This window comes from Ranitomeya variabilis, chromosome 5, assembly GCF_051348905.1.
Source record: "Ranitomeya variabilis isolate aRanVar5 chromosome 5, aRanVar5.hap1, whole genome shotgun sequence".
NCBI lineage: Eukaryota > Metazoa > Chordata > Amphibia > Anura > Dendrobatidae > Ranitomeya > Ranitomeya variabilis.
In genome coordinates, this window is record NC_135236.1 from 655,693,372 (window position 1) to 655,718,206 (window position 24,835).

The window sequence follows — 24,835 nt, forward strand, 5'->3', positions numbered from 1 at the left end:
TTTTATATATTTTAAAAATGTTTAAAAAAACTTTTTTTAGACTTTTTACTGGCTTCAATAGTTTTCTTAGGAGACTTGAAGCTGTGATTATCAGATTGCCTGTGCTACACATAGCCTATGAACGCCGGCCACTGGGCGGCGCTCATAGCAGAGCGGCAATGACAACCGTGATGGTCTCCTGCAGACCCAGGGTTGTGATGCCAGCCCATCGGTGCCCACAATCATGTGACAGGGGTGCCGATGGGAGGATCTTATGACGCGTTTTCTGCGTGGCCATGTTAAATGCCGCTGTGGGAAATCGACTTTGGCATTTAACATGTTAACAGCCACGGGTGGATCGCGATTCCACCTGTGGCTGTAAGGGGCACATGTCAGCTGACAAAATCATCTGTCATGTGCCGGAAAAGATGCGGGATCAGGGCCAGAGCCTGCATCAAACAGGACGAGGCAATCTATGAATTATCTATATGTCATAGGTCGTAAAGGGGATGTCCGACTTTAGGCTACATGTCTGCAGTCATTCTCCAGTGTGGGCAATGTGAGGGGGTGGTCATGTGTCCGCAAGTATGCGATTTGCTTACTTCCGGTCACATTCCGACTAGACGTGTCCATCGTCGCTTGCATTGAGCGAGACTGCATACGTCTTGTGGGCAAATGACTGCATATATGCAAATTGCCAGACACTGGAGATAATCCTCAGTGTGTGTGCGCAGTGTGACTGCAGACCAGTAGCCTAAGGTCGGTCAACCCTTTATGGGGTTAATATTACCTAAATAGATAACATTTGGATATAAATTGATATAAACAACCCCTTCGATGAATACTTTATAATTTACTACAATGACATTATTATATAAAGTTCTGGGGCTGAAAGAGAGTCTGTGTCTTTTGTTCACTCGCAATAAAGTTTATTGAAGAAGTCATGCCGCTCAAGGAAACACAACGTGACGTCACAAGGTTGGAAACGATTTTTCCGGATGTGACGTTTGCTTCTCGAGGAACCCGGAAGTGAACGCCGGAAGTGACGTTTTAGATATCGCTATAGTGACTCGAAAGCGATAGGAGCAGGGAGAGATGGAGGCTGCGGGGATTGAACGCTCTGGTGAGGAAGTAGAAGAGGAGGACTTCCATGACTGCACCGAGGAGCTTGCGGAAGCGAATAGGAAGGAGTCAGAGAGGGAAGGGGAGGCGGAATCAGAGAATGGAGAAGGTGCTGCATCTGGGGGAGAAGACGTGGAGCTGGATGAGAAGGCGCTGCTGGAGATGGAGAAGGACCTGACCGAGGAGGAGAGAGAGGTGAGCAATGATGGGATGGATGATGAGAGTGGTTGGACCTGACCGAGGAGGAGAGAGAGGTGAGCAATGATGGGATGGATGATGAGAGTGGTTGGATCTGACCGAGGAGGAGAGAGAGGTGAGCAATGATGGGATGGATGATGAGAGTGGTTGGATCTGACCGAGGAGGAGAGAGAGGTGAGCAATGATGGGATGGATGATGAGAGTGGTTGGACCTGACCGAGGAGGAGAGAGAGGTGAGCAATGATGGGATGGATGATGAGAGTGGTTGGATCTGACCGAGGAGGAGAGAGAGGTGAGCAATGATGGGATGGATGATGAGAGTGGTTGGATCTGACCGAGGGGGAGAGAGAGGTGAGCAATGATGGGATGGATGATGAGAGTGGTTGGATCTGACCGAGGAGGAGAGAGGTGAGCAATGATGGATGGATGATGAGAGTGGTTGGACCTGACCGAGGAGAGAGGTGAGCAATGATGGATGGATGATGAGAGTGGTTGGACCTGACTGAGGAGAGAGGTGAGCAATGATGGATGGATGATGAGAGTGGATGGACCTGACTGAGGAGAGAGGTGAGCAATGATGGATGGATGATGAGAGTGGTTGGACCTGACCGAGGAGAGAGGTGAGCAATGATGGGATGGATGATGAGAGTGGTTGGATCTGACCGAGGAGGAGAGAGAGGTGAGCAATGATGGGATGGATGATGAGAGTGGTTGGATCTGACCGAGGAGGAGAGAGAGGTGAGCAATGATGGGATGGATGATGAGTGGTTGGACCTGACTGAGGAGGGAGGTGAGCAATGATGGGATGGATGATGAGTGGTTGGACCTGACTGAGGAGAGAGGTGAGCAATGATGGGATGGATGATGAGAGTGGTTGGACCTGACTGAGGTGAGAGGTGAGCAATGATGGATGGATGATGAGTGGTTGGACCTGACTGAGGAGAGAGGTGAGCAATGATGGGATGGATGATGAGAGTGGTTGGACCTGACTGAGGAGAGAGGTGAGCAATGATGGATGGATGATGAGTGGTTGGACCTGACTGAGGAGAGAGGTGAGCAATGATGGGATGGATGATGAGTGGTTGGACCTGACTGAGGTGAGAGGTGAGCAATGATGGATGGATGATGAGTGGTTGGACCTGACTGAGGAGAGAGGTGAGCAATGATGGGATGGATGATGAGTGGTTGGACCTGACTGAGGAGAGAGGTGAGCAATGATGGGATGGATGATGAGAGTGGTTGGACCTGACTGAGGAGAGAGGTGAGCAATGATGGATGGATGATGAGTGGTTGGACCTGACTGAGGAGAGAGGTGAGCAATGATGGGATGGATGATGAGAGTGGTTGGACCTGACTGAGGTGAGAGGTGAGCAATGATGGATGGATGATGAGTGGTTGGACCTGACTGAGGAGAGAGGTGAGCAATGATGGGATGGATGATGAGAGTGGTTGGACCTGACTGAGGAGAGAGGTGAGCAATGATGGATGGATGATGAGTGGTTGGACCTGACTGAGGAGAGAGGTGAGCAATGATGGGATGGATGATGAGTGGTTGGACCTGACTGAGGTGAGAGGTGAGCAATGATGGATGGATGATGAGTGGTTGGACCTGACTGAGGAGAGAGGTGAGCAATGATGGGATGGATGATGAGTGGTTGGACCTGACTGAGGTGAGAGGTGAGCAATGATGGATGGATGATGAGTGGTTGGACCTGACTGAGGAGAGAGGTGAGCAATGATGGGATGGATGATGAGAGTGGTTGGACCTGACTGAGGAGAGAGGTGAGCAATGATGGGATGGATGATGAGAGTGGTTGGACCTGACTGAGGAGAGAGGTGAGCAATGATGGATGGATGATGAGTGGTTGGACCTGACTGAGGAGAGAGGTGAGCAATGATGGGATGGATGATGAGAGTGGTTGGACCTGACTGAGGAGAGAGGTGAGCAATGATGGATGGATGATGAGTGGTTGGACCTGACTGAGGAGGGAGGTGAGCAGTGATGGGATGGATGATGAGTGGTTGGACCTGACTGAGGTGAGAGGTGAGCAATGATGGGATGGATGATGAGAGTGGTTGGACCTGACTGAGGAGAGAGGTGAGCAATGATGGGATGGATGATGAGTGGTTGGACCTGACTGAGGAGGGAGGTGAGCAGTGATAGGATGGATGATGAGTGGTTGGACCTGACTGAGGAGAGAGGTGAGCAATGATGGGTGGATGATGAGTGGTTGGACCTGACTGAGGAGGGAGGTGAGCAGTGATGGGATGGATGATGAGTGGTTGGACCTGACTGAGGTGAGAGGTGAGCAATGATGGGATGGATGATGAGAGTGGTTGGACCTGACTGAGGAGAGAGGTGAGCAATGATGGGATGGATGATGAGTGGTTGGACCTGACTGAGGAGAGAGGTGAGCAATGATGGATGGATGATGAGTGGTTGGACCTGACTGAGGAGGGAGGTGAGCAGTGATGGGATGGATGATGAGAGTGGTTGGACCTGACCGAGGAGGAGTGAGAGGTGAGCAATGATGGGATGGATGATGAGAGTGGTTGGACCTGACTGAGGTGAGAGGTGAGCAATGATGGGATGGATGATGAGAGTGGTTGGACCTGACTGAGGAGAGAGGCGAGCAATGATGGGATGGATGATGAGTGGTTGGACCTGACTGAGGAGAGAGGTGAGCAATGATGGATGGATGATGAGAGTGTTTGGATCTGACCGAGGAGGAGAGAGAGGTGAGCAATGATGGGATGGATGATGAGAGTGGTTGGATCTGACTGAGGAGAGAGGTGAGCAATGATGGGATGGATGATGAGAGTGGTTGGATCTGACTGAGGAGAGAGGTGAGCAATGATGGGATGGATGATGAGTGGTTGGACCTGACTGAGGAGAGAGGCGAGCAATGATGGGATGGATGATGAGAGTGGTTGGACCTGACTGAGGAGAGAGGCGAGCAATGATGGGATGGATGATGAGAGTGGTTGGACCTGACCGAGGAGGAGAGAGAGGTGAGCAATGATGGGATGGATGATGAGAGTGGTTGGATCTGACTGAGGAGAGAGGTGAGCAATGATGGATGGATGATGAGAGTGTTTGGATCTGACCGAGGAGGAGAGAGAGGTGAGCAATGATGGGATGGATGATGAGAGTGGTTGGATCTGACTGAGGAGAGAGGTGAGCAATGATGGGATGGATGATGAGTGGTTGGACCTGAGCGAGTAGGAGAGAGAGGTGAGCAATGATGGGATGGATGATGAGAGTGGTTGGACCTGAGCGAGGAGGAGAGAGAGGTGAGCAATGATGGGATGGATGATGAGTGGTTGGACCTGACTGAGGAGAGAGGTGAGCAATGATGGGATGGATGATGAGAGTGGTTGGACCTGACTGAGGTGAGAGGTGAGCAATGATGGATGGATGATGAGTGGTTGGACCTGACTGAGGAGGGAGGTGAGCAGTGATGGGATGGATGATGAGTGGTTGGACCTGACTGAGGTGAGAGGTGAGCAATGATGGGATGGATGATGAGAGTGGTTGGACCTGACTGAGGAGAGAGGTGAGCAATGATGGGATGGATGATGAGTGGTTGGACCTGACTGAGGAGGGAGGTGAGCAGTGATAGGATGGATGATGAGTGGTTGGACCTGACTGAGGAGAGAGGTGAGCAATGATGGATGGATGATGAGTGGTTGGACCTGACTGAGGAGGGAGGTGAGCAGTGATGGGATGGATGATGAGTGGTTGGACCTGACTGAGGTGAGAGGTGAGCAATGATGGGATGGATGATGAGAGTGGTTGGACCTGACTGAGGAGAGAGGTGAGCAATGATGGATGGATGATGAGAGTGGATCTGACCGAGGAGGAGAGAGAGGTGAGCAATGATGGGATGGATGATGAGAGTGGTTGGATCTGACTGAGGAGAGAGGTGAGCAATGATGGGATGGATGATGAGTGGTTGGACCTGACTGAGGAGAGAGGCGAGCAATGATGGGATGGATGATGAGTGGTTGGACCTGACTGAGGAGAGAGGCGAGCAATGATGGGATGGATGATGAGAGTGGTTGGACCTGACTGAGGAGAGAGGTGAGCAATGATGGATGGATGATGAGAGTGTTTGGATCTGACTGAGGAGGAGAGAGAGGTGAGCAATGATGGGATGGATGATGAGAGTGGTTGGATCTGACTGAGGAGAGAGGTGAGCAATGATGGGATGGATGATGAGTGGTTGGATCTGACCGAGGAGGAGAGAGAGGTGAGCAATGATGGATGGATGATGAGAGTGGTTGGACCTGAGCGAGGAGGAGAGAGAGGTGAGCAATGATGGGATGGATGATGAGTGGTTGGACCTGAGCGAGGAGGAGAGAGAGGTGAGCAATGATGGATGGATGATGAGAGTGGTTGGACCTGACTGAGGAGGGAGGTGAGCAGTGATGGGATGGATGATGAGTGGTTGGACCTGACTGAGGTGAGAGGTGAGCAATGATGGGATGGATGATGAGTGGTTGGACCTGACTGAGGAGAGAGGTGAGCAATGATGGGATGGATGATGAGAGTGGTTGGACCTGACTGAGGTGAGAGGTGAGCAATGATGGATGGATGATGAGTGGTTGGACCTGACTGAGGAGGGAGGTGAGCAGTGATGGGATGGATGATGAGTGGTTGGACCTGACTGAGGTGAGAGGTGAGCAATGATGGGATGGATGATGAGAGTGGTTGGACCTGACTGAGGAGAGAGGTGAGCAATGATGGGATGGATGATGAGTGGTTGGACCTGACTGAGGAGGGAGGTGAGCAATGATGGATGGATGATGAGTGGTTGGACCTGACTGAGGAGGGAGGTGAGCAGTGATGGGATGGATGATGAGTGGTTGGACCTGACTGAGGTGAGAGGTGAGCAATGATGGGATGGATGATGAGAGTGGTTGGACCTGACTGAGGAGAGAGGTGAGCAATGATGGATGGATGATGAGAGTGGATCTGACCGAGGAGGAGAGAGAGGTGAGCAATGATGGGATGGATGATGAGAGTGGTTGGATCTGACTGAGGAGAGAGGTGAGCAATGATGGGATGGATGATGAGTGGTTGGACCTGACTGAGGAGAGAGGCGAGCAATGATGGGATGGATGATGAGAGTGGTTGGACCTGACTGAGGAGAGAGGCGAGCAGTGATGGGATGGATGATGAGAGTGGTTGGACCTGACTGAGGAGAGAGGTGAGCAATGATGGATGGATGATGAGAGTGTTTGGATCTGACCGAGGAGGAGAGAGAGGTGAGCAATGATGGGATGGATGATGAGTGGTTGGATCTGACCGAGGAGGAGAGAGAGGTGAGCAATGATGGATGGATGATGAGAGTGTTTGGATCTGACTGAGGAGAGAGGTGAGCAATGATGGGATGGATGATGAGTGGTTGGATCTGACCGAGGAGGAGAGAGAGGTGAGCAATGATGGATGGATGATGAGAGTGGTTGGACCTGAGCGAGGAGGAGAGAGAGGTGAGCAATGATGGGATGGATGATGAGAGTGGTTGGACCTGAGCGAGGAGGAGAGAGAGGTGAGCAATGATGGATGGATGATGAGAGTGGTTGGACCTGACTGAAGAGAGAGGTGAGCAATGATGGGATGGATGATGAGAGTGGTTGGACCTGACTGAGGAGAGAGGTGAGCAATGATGGGATGGATGATGAGAGTGGTTGGACCTGACTGAGGAGAGAGGTGAGCAATGATGGGATGGATGATGAGAGTGGTTGGATCTGACTGAGGAGGAGAGAGAGGTGAGCAATGATGGATGGATGATGAGAGTGGTTGGACCAGACTGAGGAGAGAGGCGAGCAATGATGGGATGGATGATGAGAGTGGTTGGACCTGAGCGAGGAGGAGAGAGAGGTGAGCAATGATGGGATGGATGATGAGAGTGGTTGGACCTGAGCGAGCAGGAGAGAGAGGTGAGCAATGATGGATGGATGATGAGAGTGGTTGGACCTGAGCGAGGAGGAGAGAGAGGTGAGCAATGATGGGATGGATGATGAGAGTGGTTGGACCTGAGCGAGGAGGAGAGAGAGGTGAGCAATGATGGATGGATGATGAGAGTGGTTGGATCTGACTGAGGTGAGAGGTGAGCAATGATGGGATGGATGATGAGAGTGGTTGGACCTGACCGAGGAGGAGAGAGAGGTGAGCAATGATGGGATGGATGATGAGAGTGGTTGGATCTGACTGAGGAGAGAGGTGAGCAATGATGGGATGGATGATGAGTGGTTGGATCTGACCGAGGAGGAGAGAGAGGTGAGCAATGATGGATGGATGATGAGAGTGGTTGGACCTGAGCGAGGAGGAGAGAGAGGTGAGCAATGATGGGATGGATGATGAGTGGTTGGACCTGAGCGAGGAGGAGAGAGAGGTGAGCAATGATGGATGGATGATGAGAGTGGTTGGACCTGACTGAGGAGGGAGGTGAGCAGTGATGGGATGGATGATGAGTGGTTGGACCTGACTGAGGTGAGAGGTGAGCAATGATGGGATGGATGATGAGTGGTTGGACCTGACTGAGGAGAGAGGTGAGCAATGATGGGATGGATGATGAGAGTGGTTGGACCTGACTGAGGTGAGAGGTGAGCAATGATGGATGGATGATGAGTGGTTGGACCTGACTGAGGAGGGAGGTGAGCAGTGATGGGATGGATGATGAGTGGTTGGACCTGACTGAGGTGAGAGGTGAGCAATGATGGGATGGATGATGAGAGTGGTTGGACCTGACTGAGGAGAGAGGTGAGCAATGATGGGATGGATGATGAGTGGTTGGACCTGACTGAGGAGGGAGGTGAGCAGTGATAGGATGGATGATGAGTGGTTGGACCTGACTGAGGAGAGAGGTGAGCAATGATGGATGGATGATGAGTGGTTGGACCTGACTGAGGAGGGAGGTGAGCAGTGATGGGATGGATGATGAGTGGTTGGACCTGACTGAGGTGAGAGGTGAGCAATGATGGGATGGATGATGAGAGTGGTTGGACCTGACTGAGGAGAGAGGTGAGCAATGATGGATGGATGATGAGAGTGGATCTGACCGAGGAGGAGAGAGAGGTGAGCAATGATGGGATGGATGATGAGAGTGGTTGGATCTGACTGAGGAGAGAGGTGAGCAATGATGGGATGGATGATGAGTGGTTGGACCTGACTGAGGAGAGAGGCGAGCAATGATGGGATGGATGATGAGAGTGGTTGGACCTGACTGAGGAGAGAGGCGAGCAGTGATGGGATGGATGATGAGAGTGGTTGGACCTGACTGAGGAGAGAGGTGAGCAATGATGGATGGATGATGAGAGTGTTTGGATCTGACCGAGGAGGAGAGAGAGGTGAGCAATGATGGGATGGATGATGAGTGGTTGGATCTGACCGAGGAGGAGAGAGAGGTGAGCAATGATGGATGGATGATGAGAGTGTTTGGATCTGACTGAGGAGAGAGGTGAGCAATGATGGGATGGATGATGAGTGGTTGGATCTGACCGAGGAGGAGAGAGAGGTGAGCAATGATGGATGGATGATGAGAGTGGTTGGACCTGAGCGAGGAGGAGAGAGAGGTGAGCAATGATGGGATGGATGATGAGAGTGGTTGGACCTGAGCGAGGAGGAGAGAGAGGTGAGCAATGATGGATGGATGATGAGAGTGGTTGGACCTGACTGAAGAGAGAGGTGAGCAATGATGGGATGGATGATGAGAGTGGTTGGACCTGACTGAGGAGAGAGGTGAGCAATGATGGGATGGATGATGAGAGTGGTTGGACCTGACTGAGGAGAGAGGTGAGCAATGATGGGATGGATGATGAGAGTGGTTGGATCTGACTGAGGAGGAGAGAGAGGTGAGCAATGATGGATGGATGATGAGAGTGGTTGGACCAGACTGAGGAGAGAGGCGAGCAATGATGGGATGGATGATGAGAGTGGTTGGACCTGAGCGAGGAGGAGAGAGAGGTGAGCAATGATGGGATGGATGATGAGAGTGGTTGGACCTGAGCGAGCAGGAGAGAGAGGTGAGCAATGATGGATGGATGATGAGAGTGGTTGGACCTGAGCGAGGAGGAGAGAGAGGTGAGCAATGATGGGATGGATGATGAGAGTGGTTGGACCTGAGCGAGGAGGAGAGAGAGGTGAGCAATGATGGATGGATGATGAGAGTGGTTGGATCTGACTGAGGTGAGAGGTGAGCAATGATGGGATGGATGATGAGAGTGGTTGGACCTGACTGAGGAGAGAGGTGAGCAATGATGGGATGGATGATGAGAGTGGTTGGACCTGACTGAGGTGAGAGGTGAGCAATGATGGGATGGATGATGAGAGTGGTTGGATCTGACTGAGGAGAGAGGTGAGCAATGATGGGATGGATGATGAGAGTGGTTGGATCTGACTGAGGAGAGAGGTGAGCAATGATGGGATGGATGATGAGTGGTTGGACCTGACTGAGGAGAGAGGCGAGCAATGATGGGATGGATGATGAGTGGTTGGACCTGACTGAGGAGAGAGGCGAGCAATGATGGGATGGATGATGAGAGTGGTTGGACCTGACTGAGGAGAGAGGTGAGCAATGATGGATGGATGATGAGAGTGTTTGGATCTGACCGAGGAGGAGAGAGAGGTGAGCAATGATGGGATGGATGATGAGAGTGGTTGGATCTGACTGAGGAGAGAGGTGAGCAATGATGGGATGGATGATGAGTGGTTGGATCTGACCGAGGAGGAGAGAGAGGTGAGCAATGATGGATGGATGATGAGAGTGGTTGGACCTGAGCGAGGAGGAGAGAGAGGTGAGCAATGATGGGATGGATGATGAGAGTGGTTGGACCTGAGCGAGGAGGAGAGAGAGGTGAGCAATGATGGATGGATGATGAGAGTGGTTGGACCTGACTGAGGAGGGAGGTGAGCAGTGATGGGATGGATGATGAGTGGTTGGACCTGACTGAGGTGAGAGGTGAGCAATGATGGGATGGATGATGAGTGGTTGGACCTGACTGAGGAGAGAGGTGAGCAATGATGGATGGATGATGAGAGTGGATCTGACCGAGGAGGAGAGAGAGGTGAGCAATGATGGGATGGATGATGAGAGTGGTTGGATCTGACTGAGGAGAGAGGTGAGCAATGATGGGATGGATGATGAGTGGTTGGATCTGACCGAGGAGGAGAGAGAGGTGAGCAATGATGGATGGATGATGAGAGTGGTTGGACCTGAGCGAGGAGGAGAGAGAGGTGAGCAATGATGGGATGGATGATGAGAGTGGTTGGACCTGAGCGAGGAGGAGAGAGAGGTGAGCAATGATGGATGGATGATGAGAGTGGTTGGACCTGACTGAAGAGAGAGGTGAGCAATGATGGGATGGATGATGAGAGTGGTTGGACCTGACTGAGGAGAGAGGTGAGCAATGATGGGATGGATGATGAGAGTGGTTGGACCTGACTGAGGAGAGAGGTGAGCAATGATGGGATGGATGATGAGAGTGGTTGGATCTGACTGAGGAGGAGAGAGAGGTGAGCAATGATGGATGGATGATGAGAGTGGTTGGACCAGACTGAGGAGAGAGGCGAGCAATGATGGGATGGATGATGAGAGTGGTTGGACCTGAGCGAGGAGGAGAGAGAGGTGAGCAATGATGGGATGGATGATGAGAGTGGTTGGACCTGAGCGAGCAGGAGAGAGAGGTGAGCAATGATGGATGGATGATGAGAGTGGTTGGACCTGAGCGAGGAGGAGAGAGAGGTGAGCAATGATGGGATGGATGATGAGAGTGGTTGGACCTGAGCGAGGAGGAGAGAGAGGTGAGCAATGATGGATGGATGATGAGAGTGGTTGGATCTGACTGAGGTGAGAGGTGAGCAATGATGGGATGGATGATGAGAGTGGTTGGACCTGACTGAGGAGAGAGGTGAGCAATGATGGGATGGATGATGAGAGTGGTTGGACCTGACTGAGGTGAGAGGTGAGCAATGATGGGATGGATGATGAGAGTGGTTGGATCTGACTGAGGAGAGAGGTGAGCAATGATGGGATGGAGGATGAGTGGTTGGACCTGACTGAGGAGAGAGGCGAGCAATGATGGGATGGATGATGAGAGTGGTTGGACCTGACTGAGGAGAGAGGCGAGCAGTGATGGGATGGATGATGAGAGTGGTTGGACCTGACTGAGGTGAGAGGTGAGCAATGATGGATGGATGATGAGAGTGTTTGGATCTGACCGAGGAGGAGAGAGAGGTGAGCAATGATGGGATGGATGATGAGTGGTTGGATCTGACCGAGGAGGAGAGAGAGGTGAGCAATGATGGATGGATGATGAGAGTGTTTGGATCTGACTGAGGAGAGAGGTGAGCAATGATGGGATGGATGATGAGTGGTTGGATCTGACCGAGGAGGAGAGAGAGGTGAGCAATGATGGATGGATGATGAGAGTGGTGGGACCTGAGCGAGGAGGAGAGAGAGGTGAGCAATGATGGGATGGATGATGAGAGTGGTTGGACCTGACTGAGGAGAGAGGTGAGCAATGATGGGATGGATGATGAGTGGTTGGACCTGACTGAGGAGAGAGGTGAGCAATGATGGGATGGATGATGAGAGTGGTTGGATCTGACTGAGGAGGAGAGAGAGGTGAGCAATGATGGATGGATGATGAGAGTGGTTGGACCAGACTGAGGAGAGAGGCGAGCAATGATGGGATGGATGATGAGAGTGGTTGGACCTGAGCGAGGAGGAGAGAGAGGTGAGCAATGATGGGATGGATGATGAGAGTGGTTGGACCTGAGCGAGCAGGAGAGAGAGGTGAGCAATGATGGATGGATGATGAGAGTGGTTGGACCTGAGCGAGGAGGAGAGAGAGGTGAGCAATGATGGGATGGATGATGAGAGTGGTTGGACCTGAGCGAGGAGGAGAGAGAGGTGAGCAATGATGGATGGATGATGAGAGTGGTTGGATCTGACTGAGGTGAGAGGTGAGCAATGATGGGATGGATGATGAGAGTGGTTGGACCTGACTGAGGAGAGAGGTGAGCAATGATGGGATGGATGATGAGAGTGGTTGGACCTGACTGAGGAGAGAGGTGAGCAATGATGGGATGGATGATGAGAGTGGTTGGATCTGACTGAGGAGGAGAGAGAGGTGAGCAATGATGGATGGATGATGAGAGTGGTTGGACCAGACTGAGGAGAGAGGCGAGCAATGATGGGATGGATGATGAGAGTGGTTGGACCTGAGCGAGGAGGAGAGAGAGGTGAGCAATGATGGGATGGATGATGAGAGTGGTTGGACCTGAGCGAGCAGGAGAGAGAGGTGAGCAATGATGGATGGATGATGAGAGTGGTTGGACCTGAGCGAGGAGGAGAGAGAGGTGAGCAATGATGGGATGGATGATGAGAGTGGTTGGACCTGAGCGAGGAGGAGAGAGAGGTGAGCAATGATGGATGGATGATGAGAGTGGTTGGATCTGACTGAGGTGAGAGGTGAGCAATGATGGGATGGATGATGAGAGTGGTTGGACCTGACTGAGGAGAGAGGTGAGCAATGATGGGATGGATGATGAGAGTGGTTGGATCTGACTGAGGAGAGAGGTGAGCAATGATGGGATGGATGATGAGAGTGGTTGGACCTGACTGAGGTGAGAGGTGAGCAATGATGGGATGGATGATGAGAGTGGTTGGACCTGACTGAGGAGAGAGGTGAGCAATGATGGGATGGATGATGAGTGGTTGGACCTGACTGAGGAGGGAGGTGAGCAGTGATGGGATGGATGATGAGAGTGGTTGGACCTGACCGAGGAGGAGTGAGAGGTGAGCAATGATGGGATGGATGATGAGAGTGGTTGGACCTGACTGAGGTGAGCAATGATGGGATGGATGATGAGAGTGGTTGGACCTGACTGAGGAGAGAGGCGAGCAATGATGGGATGGATGATGAGAGTGGTTGGACCTGACTGAGGAGAGAGGTGAGCAATGATGGATGGATGATGAGAGTGTTTGGATCTGACCGAGGAGGAGAGAGAGGTGAGCAATGATGGGATGGATGATGAGAGTGGTTGGATCTGACTGAGGAGAGAGGTGAGCAATGATGGGATGGATGATGAGTGGTTGGACCTGACTGAGGAGAGAGGCGAGCAATGATGGGATGGATGATGAGAGTGGTTGGACCTGACTGAGGAGAGAGGCGAGCAATGATGGGATGGATGATGAGAGTGGTTGGACCTGACTGAGGAGAGAGGTGAGCAATGATGGATGGATGATGAGAGTGTTTGGATCTGACCGAGGAGGAGAGAGAGAGGTGAGCAATGATGGGATGGATGATGAGTGGTTGGATCTGACTGAGGAGAGAGGTGAGCAATGATGGGATGGATGATGAGAGTGGTTGGACCTGAGCGAGGAGGAGAGAGAGGTGAGCAATGATGGATGGATGATGAGAGTGGTTGGACCTGACTGAGGAGAGAGGTGAGCAATGATGGGATGGACGATGAGAGTGGTTGGACCTGACTGAGGAGAGAGGTGAGCAATGATGGGATGGATCATGAGAGTGGTTGGACCTGACTGAGGAGAGAGGTGAGCAATGATGGGATGGATGATGAGAGTGTTTGGATCTGACCGAGGAGGAGAGAGAGGTGAGCAATGATGGGATGGATGATGAGAGTGGTTGGATCTGACTGAGGAGAGAGGTGAGCAATGATTGGATGGATGATGAGTGGTTGGATCTGACTGAGGAGAGAGGTGAGCAATGATGGGATGGATGATGAGTGGTTGGATCTGACCGAGGAGGAGAGAGAGGTGAGCAATGATGGATGGATGATGAGAGTGGTTGGACCTGAGCGAGGAGGAGAGAGAGGTGAGCAATGATGGGATGGATGATGAGAGTGGTTGGACCTGACTGAGGAGAGAGGTGAGCAATGATGGGATGGATGATGAGAGTGGTTGGATCTGACTGAGGAGGAGAGAGAGGTGAGCAATGATGGATGGATGATGAGAGTGGTTGGACCAGACTGAGGAGAGAGGCGAGCAATGATGGGATGGATGATGAGAGTGGTTGGACCTGAGCGAGGAGGAGAGAGAGGTGAGCAATGATGGGATGGATGATGAGAGTGGTTGGACCTGAGCGAGCAGGAGAGAGAGGTGAGCAATGATGGATGGATGATGAGAGTGGTTGGACCTGAGCGAGGAGGAGAGAGAGGTGAGCAATGATGGGATGGATGATGAGAGTGGTTGGACCTGAGCGAGGAGGAGAGAGAGGTGAGCAATGATGGATGGATGATGAGAGTGGTTGGATCTGACTGAGGTGAGAGGTGAGCAATGATGGGATGGATGATGAGAGTGGTTGGACCTGACTGAGGAGAGAGGTGAGCAATGATGGGATGGATGATGAGAGTGGTTGGACCTGACTGAGGTGAGAGGTGAGCAATGATGGATGGATGATGAGAGTGGTTGGACCTGACTGAAGAGAGAGGTGAGCAATGATGGGATGGATGATGAGAGTGGTTGGACCTGACTGAGGAGAGAGGTGAGCAATGATGGGATGGATGATGAGAGTGGTTGGACCTGACTGAGGAGAGAGGTGAGCAATGATGGGATGGATGATGAGTGGTTGGATCTGACTGAGGAGGAGAGAGAGGTGAGCAATGATGGATGGATGATGAGAGTGGTTGGACCAGACTGAGGAGAGAGGCGAGCAATGATGGGATGGATGATGAGAGTGGTTGGACCTGAGCGAGGAGGAGAGAGAGGTGAGCAATGATGGGATGGATGATGAGAGTGGTTGGACCTGAGCGAGCAGGAGAGAGAGGTGAGCAATGATGGATGGATGATGAGAGTGGTTGGACCTGAGCGAGGAGGAGAGAGAGGTGAGCAATGATGGGATGGATGATGAGAGTGGTTGGACCTGAGCGAGGAGGAGAGAGAGGTGAGCAATGATGGATGGATGATGAGAGTGGTTGGATCTGACTGAGGTGAGAGGTGAGCAATGATGGGATGGATGATGAGAGTGGTTGGACCTGACTGAGGAGAGAGGTGAGCAATGATGGGATGGATGATGAGAGTGGTTGGATCTGACTGAGGAGAGAGGTGAGCAATGATGGGATGGATGATGAGAGTGGTTGGACCTGACTGAGGTGAGAGGTGAGCAATGATGGGATGGATGATGAGAGTGGTTGGACCTGACTGAGGAGAGAGGTGAGCAATGATGGGATGGATGATGAGTGGTTGGACCTGACTGAGGAGGGAGGTGAGCAGTGATGGGATGGATGATGAGAGTGGTTGGACCTGACCGAGGAGGAGTGAGAGGTGAGCAATGATGGGATGGATGATGAGAGTGGTTGGACCTGACTGAGGTGAGCAATGATGGGATGGATGATGAGAGTGGTTGGACCTGACTGAGGAGAGAGGCGAGCAATGATGGGATGGATGATGAGAGTGGTTGGACCTGACTGAGGAGAGAGGTGAGCAATGATGGATGGATGATGAGAGTGTTTGGATCTGACCGAGGAGGAGAGAGAGGTGAGCAATGATGGGATGGATGATGAGAGTGGTTGGATCTGACTGAGGAGAGAGGTGAGCAATGATGGGATGGATGATGAGTGGTTGGACCTGACTGAGGAGAGAGGCGAGCAATGATGGGATGGATGATGAGAGTGGTTGGACCTGACTGAGGAGAGAGGCGAGCAATGATGGGATGGATGATGAGAGTGGTTGGACCTGACTGAGGAGAGAGGTGAGCAATGATGGATGGATGATGAGAGTGTTTGGATCTGACCGAGGAGGAGAGAGAGAGGTGAGCAATGATGGGATGGATGATGAGTGGTTGGATCTGACTGAGGAGAGAGGTGAGCAATGATGGGATGGATGATGAGAGTGGTTGGACCTGAGCGAGGAGGAGAGAGAGGTGAGCAATGATGGATGGATGATGAGAGTGGTTGGACCTGACTGAGGAGAGAGGTGAGCAATGATGGGATGGACGATGAGAGTGGTTGGACCTGACTGAGGAGAGAGGTGAGCAATGATGGGATGGATCATGAGAGTGGTTGGACCTGACTGAGGAGAGAGGTGAGCAATGATGGGATGGATGATGAGAGTGTTTGGATCTGACCGAGGAGGAGAGAGAGGTGAGCAATGATGGGATGGATGATGAGAGTGGTTGGATCTGACTGAGGAGAGAGGTGAGCAATGATTGGATGGATGATGAGTGGTTGGATCTGACTGAGGAGAGAGGTGAGCAATGATGGGATGGATGATGAGTGGTTGGATCTGACCGAGGAGGAGAGAGAGGTGAGCAATGATGGATGGATGATGAGAGTGGTTGGACCTGACTGAGGAGAGAGGCGAGCAATGATGGGATGGATGATGAGAGTGGTTGGACCTGAGCGAGGAGGAGAGAGAGAGGTGAGCAATGATGGGATGGATGATGAGAGTGGTTGGACCTGACTGAGGAGAGAGGTGAGCAGTGATGGGATGGATGATGAGAGTGGTTGGACCTGACCGAGGAGGAGAGAGAGAGGTGAGCAATGATGGGATGGATGATGAGAGTGGTTGGACATGGCCGAGGAGGAGAGAGGGTGAGCAGTGATGAGATGGATGATGAGAGTAGTAGGACCTGACCGAGGAGGAGAGAGAGGTGAGCAACGATGGATGGATGATGAGAGTGGTTGGACTTTCTATGAAGCCTATGGCTGTAATGTGGGGTCTGACGCTCGGGACCCCCCTCTGCGGCTCTTGCCATGTGAATATTCCTCTTTATGGTCGGCCGTGTTCACACTTGCAGCTGTGATCGCTGTATGGGAAGTGACGTGACCTTATCTGTTCATAGGAAAGAAGAAAACAAAGCAGCGAGATAAAGGAAGAAGGAAACGAGCTCTTCAAGAAAGGAGGTGAGCGCCCGTCTGCTTAGGCTACTTTCACACTTGTGTTGTGTGACGTACGTCGCAATGCGTCGTTTTGGAGAAAAAAACGCATCCTGCAAAGTTGCCCGCAGGATGCGTTTTTTCTCCATTGACTTTCATTAGCGACACATTGCCACACGTCGCATCCGTTGTGCGTCGGATGCGTCGTGTTTTGGCGGACCTTCGGCACAAAAAACGTTCCATGTAACTTTTTTGTGCGTCGCGGCCGAAACTCCGCCCCCTCCTCCCCGAACTGCAGAATGGGCAACGGAAGCGTCGTAAGACTTCATCTGCTGCCCACGTCTTGCAGTTATTTCACAGCGTCTGTCGGTACGTCGGCCCGACGCATTGCGAAGGGCCCGTACCGACGGATCAGTGTGAAAGTAGCCTTAATAGTAAGGCAGGCAAATAAAGGGGCATGTGCAGATTAAAAAAATATACAGTACAGACCGAAAGTTTGGACACACCTTCTTATTTAAAGATTTTTCTGTATTTTCATGACTATGAAAATTGTAAATTCACACTGAAGGCATCAAAACTATGAATTAACACATGTGGAATTATATACTTAACAAAAAAGTGTGAAACAACTGAAATTATGTCTTGTATTCTAGGTTCTTCAAAGTAGCCACCTTTTGCTTTGATGACTGCTTTGCACACTCTTGGCATTCTCTTGATTAGCACCAAGAGGTAGTCACTGGGAATGGTCTTCCAACAATCTTGAAGGAGTTCCCAGAGATGCTCAGCACTTGTTGGTCCTTTTGCCTTCACTCTGCGGTCCTGCTCACCCCAAACCATCTCGATTGGGTTCAGGTCTGGTGACTGTGGAGGCCAGGTCATCTGGCGTAGCACCCCATCACTCTCCTTCTTGGTCAAATAGCCCTTACACAGCCTGGAGGTGGGTTTGGGGGTCATTGTCCTGTTGAAAAATAAATGATGGTCCAACTAAACGCAAACCGGATGGAATAGCATGCCGCTGCAAGATGCTGTGGTAGCCATGCTGGTTCAGTATGCCTTCAATTTTGAATAAATCCCCAAGTGTGTCACCAGCAGAGCACCCCCACACCATCACACCTCCTCCTCCATGCTTCACGGTGGGAACCAGGCATGTAGAGTCCATCCGTTCACCTTTTCTGCGTCGCACAAAGACACGGTGGTTGGAACCAAAGATCTCAAATTTGGACTCATCAGACCAAAGCACAGATTTCCACTGGTCTGATGTCCATTCCTTGTGTTCTTTAGCCCAAACAAGTCTCTTATGCTTGTTGCCTGTCCTTAGCAGTGGTTTCCTAGCAGCTATTTTACCATGAAGGCCTGCTGCACAAAGTCTCCTCTTAACAGTTGTTGTAGAGATGTGTCTGCTGCTAGAACTCTGTGTGGCATTGACCTGGTCTCTAATCTGAGCTGCTGTTAACCTGCGATTTCTGAGGCTGATGACTCGGATAAACTTATCCTCAGAAGCAGAGGTGACTCTTGGTCTTCCTTTCCTGGGGCGGTCCTCATGTGAGCCAGTTTCTTTGTAGCGCTTGATGGTTTTTGCAACTGCACTTGGGGACACTTTCAAAGTTTTCCCAATTTTTCGGACTGACTGACCTTCATTTCTTAAAGTAATGATGGCCACTCGTTTTTCTTTACTTAGCTGCTTTTTTCTTGCCATAATACAAATTCTAAGGCCATGTTCACACTTTGCGGTTTTTACCGCGGAACCGCGGCGATTTTGATGCTGCGGGTCCGCAGCAGTTTCCATAGCGTTTACATTAACATGTAAACCCTATGGAAACCGCAAACCGCTGTGCACATGCTGCGGGAAAAATCGCGCAGAAACGCAGCGGTTTACAACCCGCAGCATGTCACTTCTTTGTGCAGAATCGCTGCGATTCTGCACCCATAGGAATGCATTGAACCGCTTACTTCCCGCATGGGGCTGTGCCCACGTTGCGGGAAGTAAGCGGTTAATGTGCGGGTGGTACCCAGGGTGGAGGAGAGGAGACTCTCCTCCAGGCCCTGGGAACCATATTTGGGTGTAAAAAAAAGAATAAAAATAAAAAATCATGCTATACTCACCTCTCAGCGCTGCCCGCGGCGTCCGGTCTCAGTTGCTGTGCCGAACAGGACCTGTGGTGACGTCGCGGTCACATGACCGTGATGACGCCGCGGTCACATGACCGTGACGTCACGAAGGTCCTTGTCGGCACAGCCGCTTGCAGCGCCGGGGAGATCGCGACGTCAGAGGGTGAGTATAGCCAATTTTTATTATTTTTTACATTCCATTTGATGCTGCATATTGCTGCATATGCAGCATCAATAGTACAGCAGTAATCCCGCAGCGGAAACCGCGGAACAAACCGCAATAAATCTGCAGGGATAACCGCAGCGGTTTTGCCCTGCAGATTTTCAATTCCGCTGCGGGATTAACCCGCAGAGGAACCCGCAGCGTGTGAACGTGGCCTAACAGTCTATTCAGTAGGACTATCAGCTGTGTATCCACCAGACTTCTGCACAACACAACTGATGGTCCCAACCCCATTTATAAGGCAAGAAATCCCACTTATTAAACCTGACAGGGCACACCTGTGAAGTGAAAACCATTCCTGGTGACTACCTCTTGAAGCTCATCAAGAGAATGCCAAGAGTGTGCAAAGCAGTCATCAAACAAAAGGTGGCTACAATGAAGAACCTAGAATATAAGACATAATTTCAGTTGTTTCACACTTTTTTGTTAAGTATATAATTCCACATGTGTTAATTCATAGTTTTGATGCCTTCAGTGTAAATGTACAATTTTCATAGTCATGAAAACACAGAAAATCTTTGAATGAGAAGGTGTGTCCAAACTTTTGGTCTGTACTGTATATATTAAAGGGTTTTTCCTGTCTGACTGGCCTTAATCACCCTTTCTGGGTCAAGCGCTGCTTCCGGTTTCTGTTCTTGTTTGCTTTGCTGACATCACCAGACGATAACGTAGCTGAGTGGGTGCCGTCAACCTGGGTAGAAGTGATTGACTGCAGCGCTGCTGACAGTAACAGACACTGGGAGCAGCGGCAGAGACTCAGTGCTAATCCCAGAGAGGCTGAATGAAGCCCACTTTTGTTTTGACCCGTTTCCATGCAGCACGGAGGTCACTTTTTCGTTCATCTCTCTAAGGCCTCGTTTACTTTCTGGCATTCATCAACCGGATTACATTTTGTTTATATTTTTTGTAAACAATCATTATATTTCTACTTTTGTAGACTCCATCATTGCAAGTTTGACTGACATACATATAGTCTATATCATTGGTTGTTATTATATTGATTTATTTTTTACCACTTTTTATTTTGTATTCCAGTGATCATAATCTGTTTATTTGGCATATGTAAATGTGATAATGTACCTGTCACACTTTTTTCATGATTTTCCTTGCTTCTAGTGTGTTTGTCTTGACTTTTCATGTCTTTCTAATACATTCAGTAAACATCACATTTTATTATGGGAATCATTTCATCACTCGAATTGAACTGAGGTGAACTCTTAGTTATTTCTTTTGTTGTCATATAATAAAGGGGCTGAATAAAACATAGACTGATTCATTAAGACTGGCCTGTCATGCGCTAGTCGTCTCAATGATGGGCAAGCAGGAATAAGACGCCACTTAGCCCCTTCATGACCGATGGCGTATATTTATGCCATCGGCCATGTCCCTGCCTTTGATGAGGCCTATGACACTGAGTGCGTATCTTTCCCCGCACATGATGGCTGACTTAATCAGCCATCATGTGCCTCGTAACACACGCAAGTGCATCTGAGATAGATTGGCAGCTGTTAACCAGTTAAATGTCACTGTCATTCACTGATGGCATTTAACACCCACTGGCTGGAAGCACTTCACAAATCCTGCCCATGACAGAGAGAGTAAAAAGTAAAAAAGTGTTATAAACACAAGTTCAAACCACCCCACTTTTGCCCCATTAAAGATAAAAACATTTAAAAGAAAAAAATACACATTTGGCATTGCTGCGTTCAGAAACGCCTGATCTAATAAAGTATAAATTAAATTAATCTGATTGATAAAAGGCGTAAGGAGAAAAAAACAAACAGAATTACCGTTTTTTGGTCGCCACAACTTTTGCAGTAATAGGCAATGAAAACATATCTACCCTAAAATGGTATCAATAAAAAACATCAGCATAGGGTGCAAAATATAAGCCATCACCCAGCCCCAGATGCCGAAAAAAATGGAGACACTGCGGAAAATGGCGGCAAACGCAAAAACTTTTTTTCATACAAAATTCGACATTTTCTTTCATCATGATTGGTGTCTGTGTCCTCGTACTGACCTGGGGAATCATAATGGCGGGTCAGTTTTACCTTATAGTGAACGTGGTAAATAAAAACCCAAAAGACAATTGTAGAATTGTACTTTTTTTTTATTGCAATTTCACCACAGTTGGAATTTTTTTTTTCCCATTTTCCAGTACACTATATGGTAAAATCAATGGTGCCGTTCAAAAGTACAACTCATCCCGCAAAAAATAAGCCCTCGCATGGCCATAGTGACGAAAAAAATATAAAATTGTGGCTCTCGTAAGGAGGAAAGGGGAAAAAAAAAAAGAAAAATGGCATTAGAGGTGGAAGAGTTAATGAATCAGGCACATCTTATTAGTGATCTGCACCTCCATGCTCCTCGCCTGAAGTGTAATATGCAAAAAACACAGCATTTTACTGATGCAGCAAAGTGAATGAGATTTCTAAAATCTGACTTATTTTTTCCATGCAGTTGTGAATCAGTGTCATGTCTGCAGCATGGCAATTCTGTTGGACTTTTTCACCTTTACTAACGCTGTAAAAAAAAAAAAAAAGAAACCTTAAAAAAGGCAGATATTTTACTCAGCATTTTTCCTGCCAACACATCAGGAGATGCAAAATAATTTTCAGCTGCACATTTTGCACATACCCTAACTCCGGTAAGGGACTGGAGTAACATTTATGGCATAAGGAACACTGCCTTTTTTAGTGACTTTGTCGGTAGGCGTTGCCACGCCCTGTTGACCTCTTCCCCAGCTGTGCCCGATTTGCTGTCGAAAACTGGAGTGAAATGCACCAAAAGTCTCAAATATTTTGCACAAATATTATGCGACATTTGAATCGTGGCCACAGGTTTTATTTCTCCTATGCATTTCGGAGAGATTGGCTGCTAAAGTTTACTGCACCTAATATGCTAATTTTACCCTCAGGAAAAAGGGGTGATAGCATTGCCTAATCATAAGAAGGCATCATCATGTGAGGAGTAAAAAAAGCAACATCCCCATTCACCCAGAGAAGGCCAGAATTGGCTTTTTCAATGTGATTTACTCTATCCATTGCAGCTCTACTCTGCCGGCACTGTCATGTCATTACATTATGGTGACACAACAATGCTGGCAGAGGAGAGCTGCAGAGTGTGGCAAGATTTGTCACATACATTGTCTGGTATCAAGGCATTATTCCTCAATCTCTGGGATAGATCTAGAGTGTTTATATGGATCATGATTGCAAAAGTTTTCCTTGTATGATGCTGCCTTCTTATGATTGGGCTACGTCATACAGGGGGAAAAAGTAAATGCGCCCAGAGGAGAATTTCTGTTAATGCCTCTTGGTTGTAGGGTAAAATAGCATCTTAGCTGTTCTAAACTCCAGAATCCAATATCTCCACAACTAAGAGGAGAAATAAGAAAACCTAGTTTAGATATTTATTTTTTTTTTATCTTCAGCCCCAGTTTAACATGTAAGTGGTGAAAGGTCCTCTGTACATCACCATTAAAGGTGGATTCTGACCTCTTGTTGTAGGCACCAATGTTTTAACTTTCTACTTTTCTAAGTTATTGATTATTCTTCTGCCTTTTCCTCAGATTTCGTTGAAGCCGAAGACGTTTACTCTCAGGCCCTTCTGAAGTGCCCGGCCTTTTACCATAAAGAGAGGGCTATTCTGTACTCTAACCGAGCGGCGGCCAGAATAAAACAGGTAAACGTTACGTGTGAATAGGAATTTTCCTGTTCTAAAGTTATGGCCGATCCCATGAATAAAAGGGGCAGTGAATTTGCAAGGACGGGATGGTTCCCTTGGGGCGCTCTGCACTTCTGAACTTTTAGGAACCTGGTTTGTAGGGAAACAAACTGTGAAGGAGCCCATCATGCCCAGGGTTGTGATGCTATACCCATCGCGAGGCTCCGCGTCTTTCAGCAGTACATCTGTTGTGACAGGCGGATGTCAGTGCATGTTGGGTGTCGGAAGCTTTTGCGGCGTACAGTGTAATCTGAACAGGTTCTTACATTGGTGCAGGTGAGAGGCGCTATCCATCTGTTCGGCCCAGCTTGTCTCAGGCGGTACCAGGAGTGGAAAACTTGATGTTAGACCTTTCCACTGTCAATGCTTTGCCAGAAATTGGGAGTTGGGGCTCGAAACATATAGGGAGGGTCTAAAAGATCCAATGTAACCTGCTTCTTATGTATTTTACAGGACAAGACAGAACCTGCAATAACAGACTGTACAAAAGGCATGTGTGCACAATTTACCTACTTTACCCCTGTCTGGTAGTGAATTTATATTACTATTACTTATTATCCTCTTAATGATTGCCGTTCCATAAAATATATATATATATATATATATGTGAAAATGCAGCAGTCATCAATGTATATTATGGACGACATCTTGCTGCTTCAGCCACAAACTGTTTTAGCACCGATCAGTGGTTTAACCTCTAGTTGATGCTGTCAATCGCAACAGCAGCATCTTGAGGGCGCCGGCGATTGTGAGTCCCGCAAAGGCGATCTCGGTGCCTTAACACACCCTGTTAGGCCCTGCCATGAGCAAGATCTAACAGGGGGTGTTTCCGTGCTTGTGCAGGCGACCAAATTCTCAGTCCGAGTGCGATAAAACAAAATATCGGATCACACATGGACCAATGTTATTTTATGGGGCCGTGCACAAGTCCAATGTTTTTCATTGGACCGAGCCGGTCCGAGGAAGAAATCGCACCGTGGACTATTTGCATTCTGTATTCAGATAGCGTATTCGCCGTACAATGCTTCTCTGGGAAATTTAATATGCAAATTGCCTCTTCAGAGCTGACGAGGACTTAACTCTATAGCGCCACCTGTTGGAAGCAACAATCCTACAAGTCACTGTTGACCTGTTAACGAGCCTTGCAATATGACTTGGGATAATTCAGTATGTCACTTTCCACAAGGAGAAACGTTACCCCTCTTCTCATCCAAGAGAATCTGATCACACAATGATCAGAGTGTGATTAGCATAATTGACCCAATTTTCTCGTCTGAGAGAAGTTCCAGTCGTGTACAGCCTAACACTGACAGGTCTCATGTACTTCAGTACCCGAGTATTGCATGAGATCTGCAATCAAATCATTCAGGTAAACGTTACAAAAAAAAGAAAAACTGCCTGAAAAGACTCCTCTCCATTACTAAGTCGTGAGCTTGATTTCACTGGACAATAGAAAGGTGACATCAACCCCACAAATGTGAACCCCACTACAAGGCAAGTGGGAAGAGCCGGGCAAAGCACCAGAATTTGCACATCTAATAGATGCACCTTTTCTGGGGCAGTTGCGGGCTCCTTTTTTTAGGCCGAGGGGCAAATATCCAAGGCCCCTTACTAGCTGTCTGCTTTAG

At 49.3% G+C, this 24,835-nt stretch overlaps 1 protein-coding gene across 1 annotated transcript in view; it reads left to right on the forward strand.

Moving 5' to 3' along the window:
• Positions 1–988: 988 nt before the first annotated feature.
• The window catches only part of TTC1 (tetratricopeptide repeat domain 1), a 29,923-nt gene continuing 6,076 nt past the window's right edge, over positions 989–24,835 (forward strand). The window contains exons 1-4 of the mRNA XM_077266442.1: positions 989–1,296; positions 17,113–17,173; positions 23,053–23,165; positions 23,661–23,697. Coding sequence (XP_077122557.1) covers positions 1,075–1,296; positions 17,113–17,173; positions 23,053–23,165; positions 23,661–23,697 — 433 coding nt within the window. The 5' untranslated portion in view covers positions 989–1,074. The remainder of the gene's footprint in view (positions 1,297–17,112; positions 17,174–23,052; positions 23,166–23,660; positions 23,698–24,835) is intronic.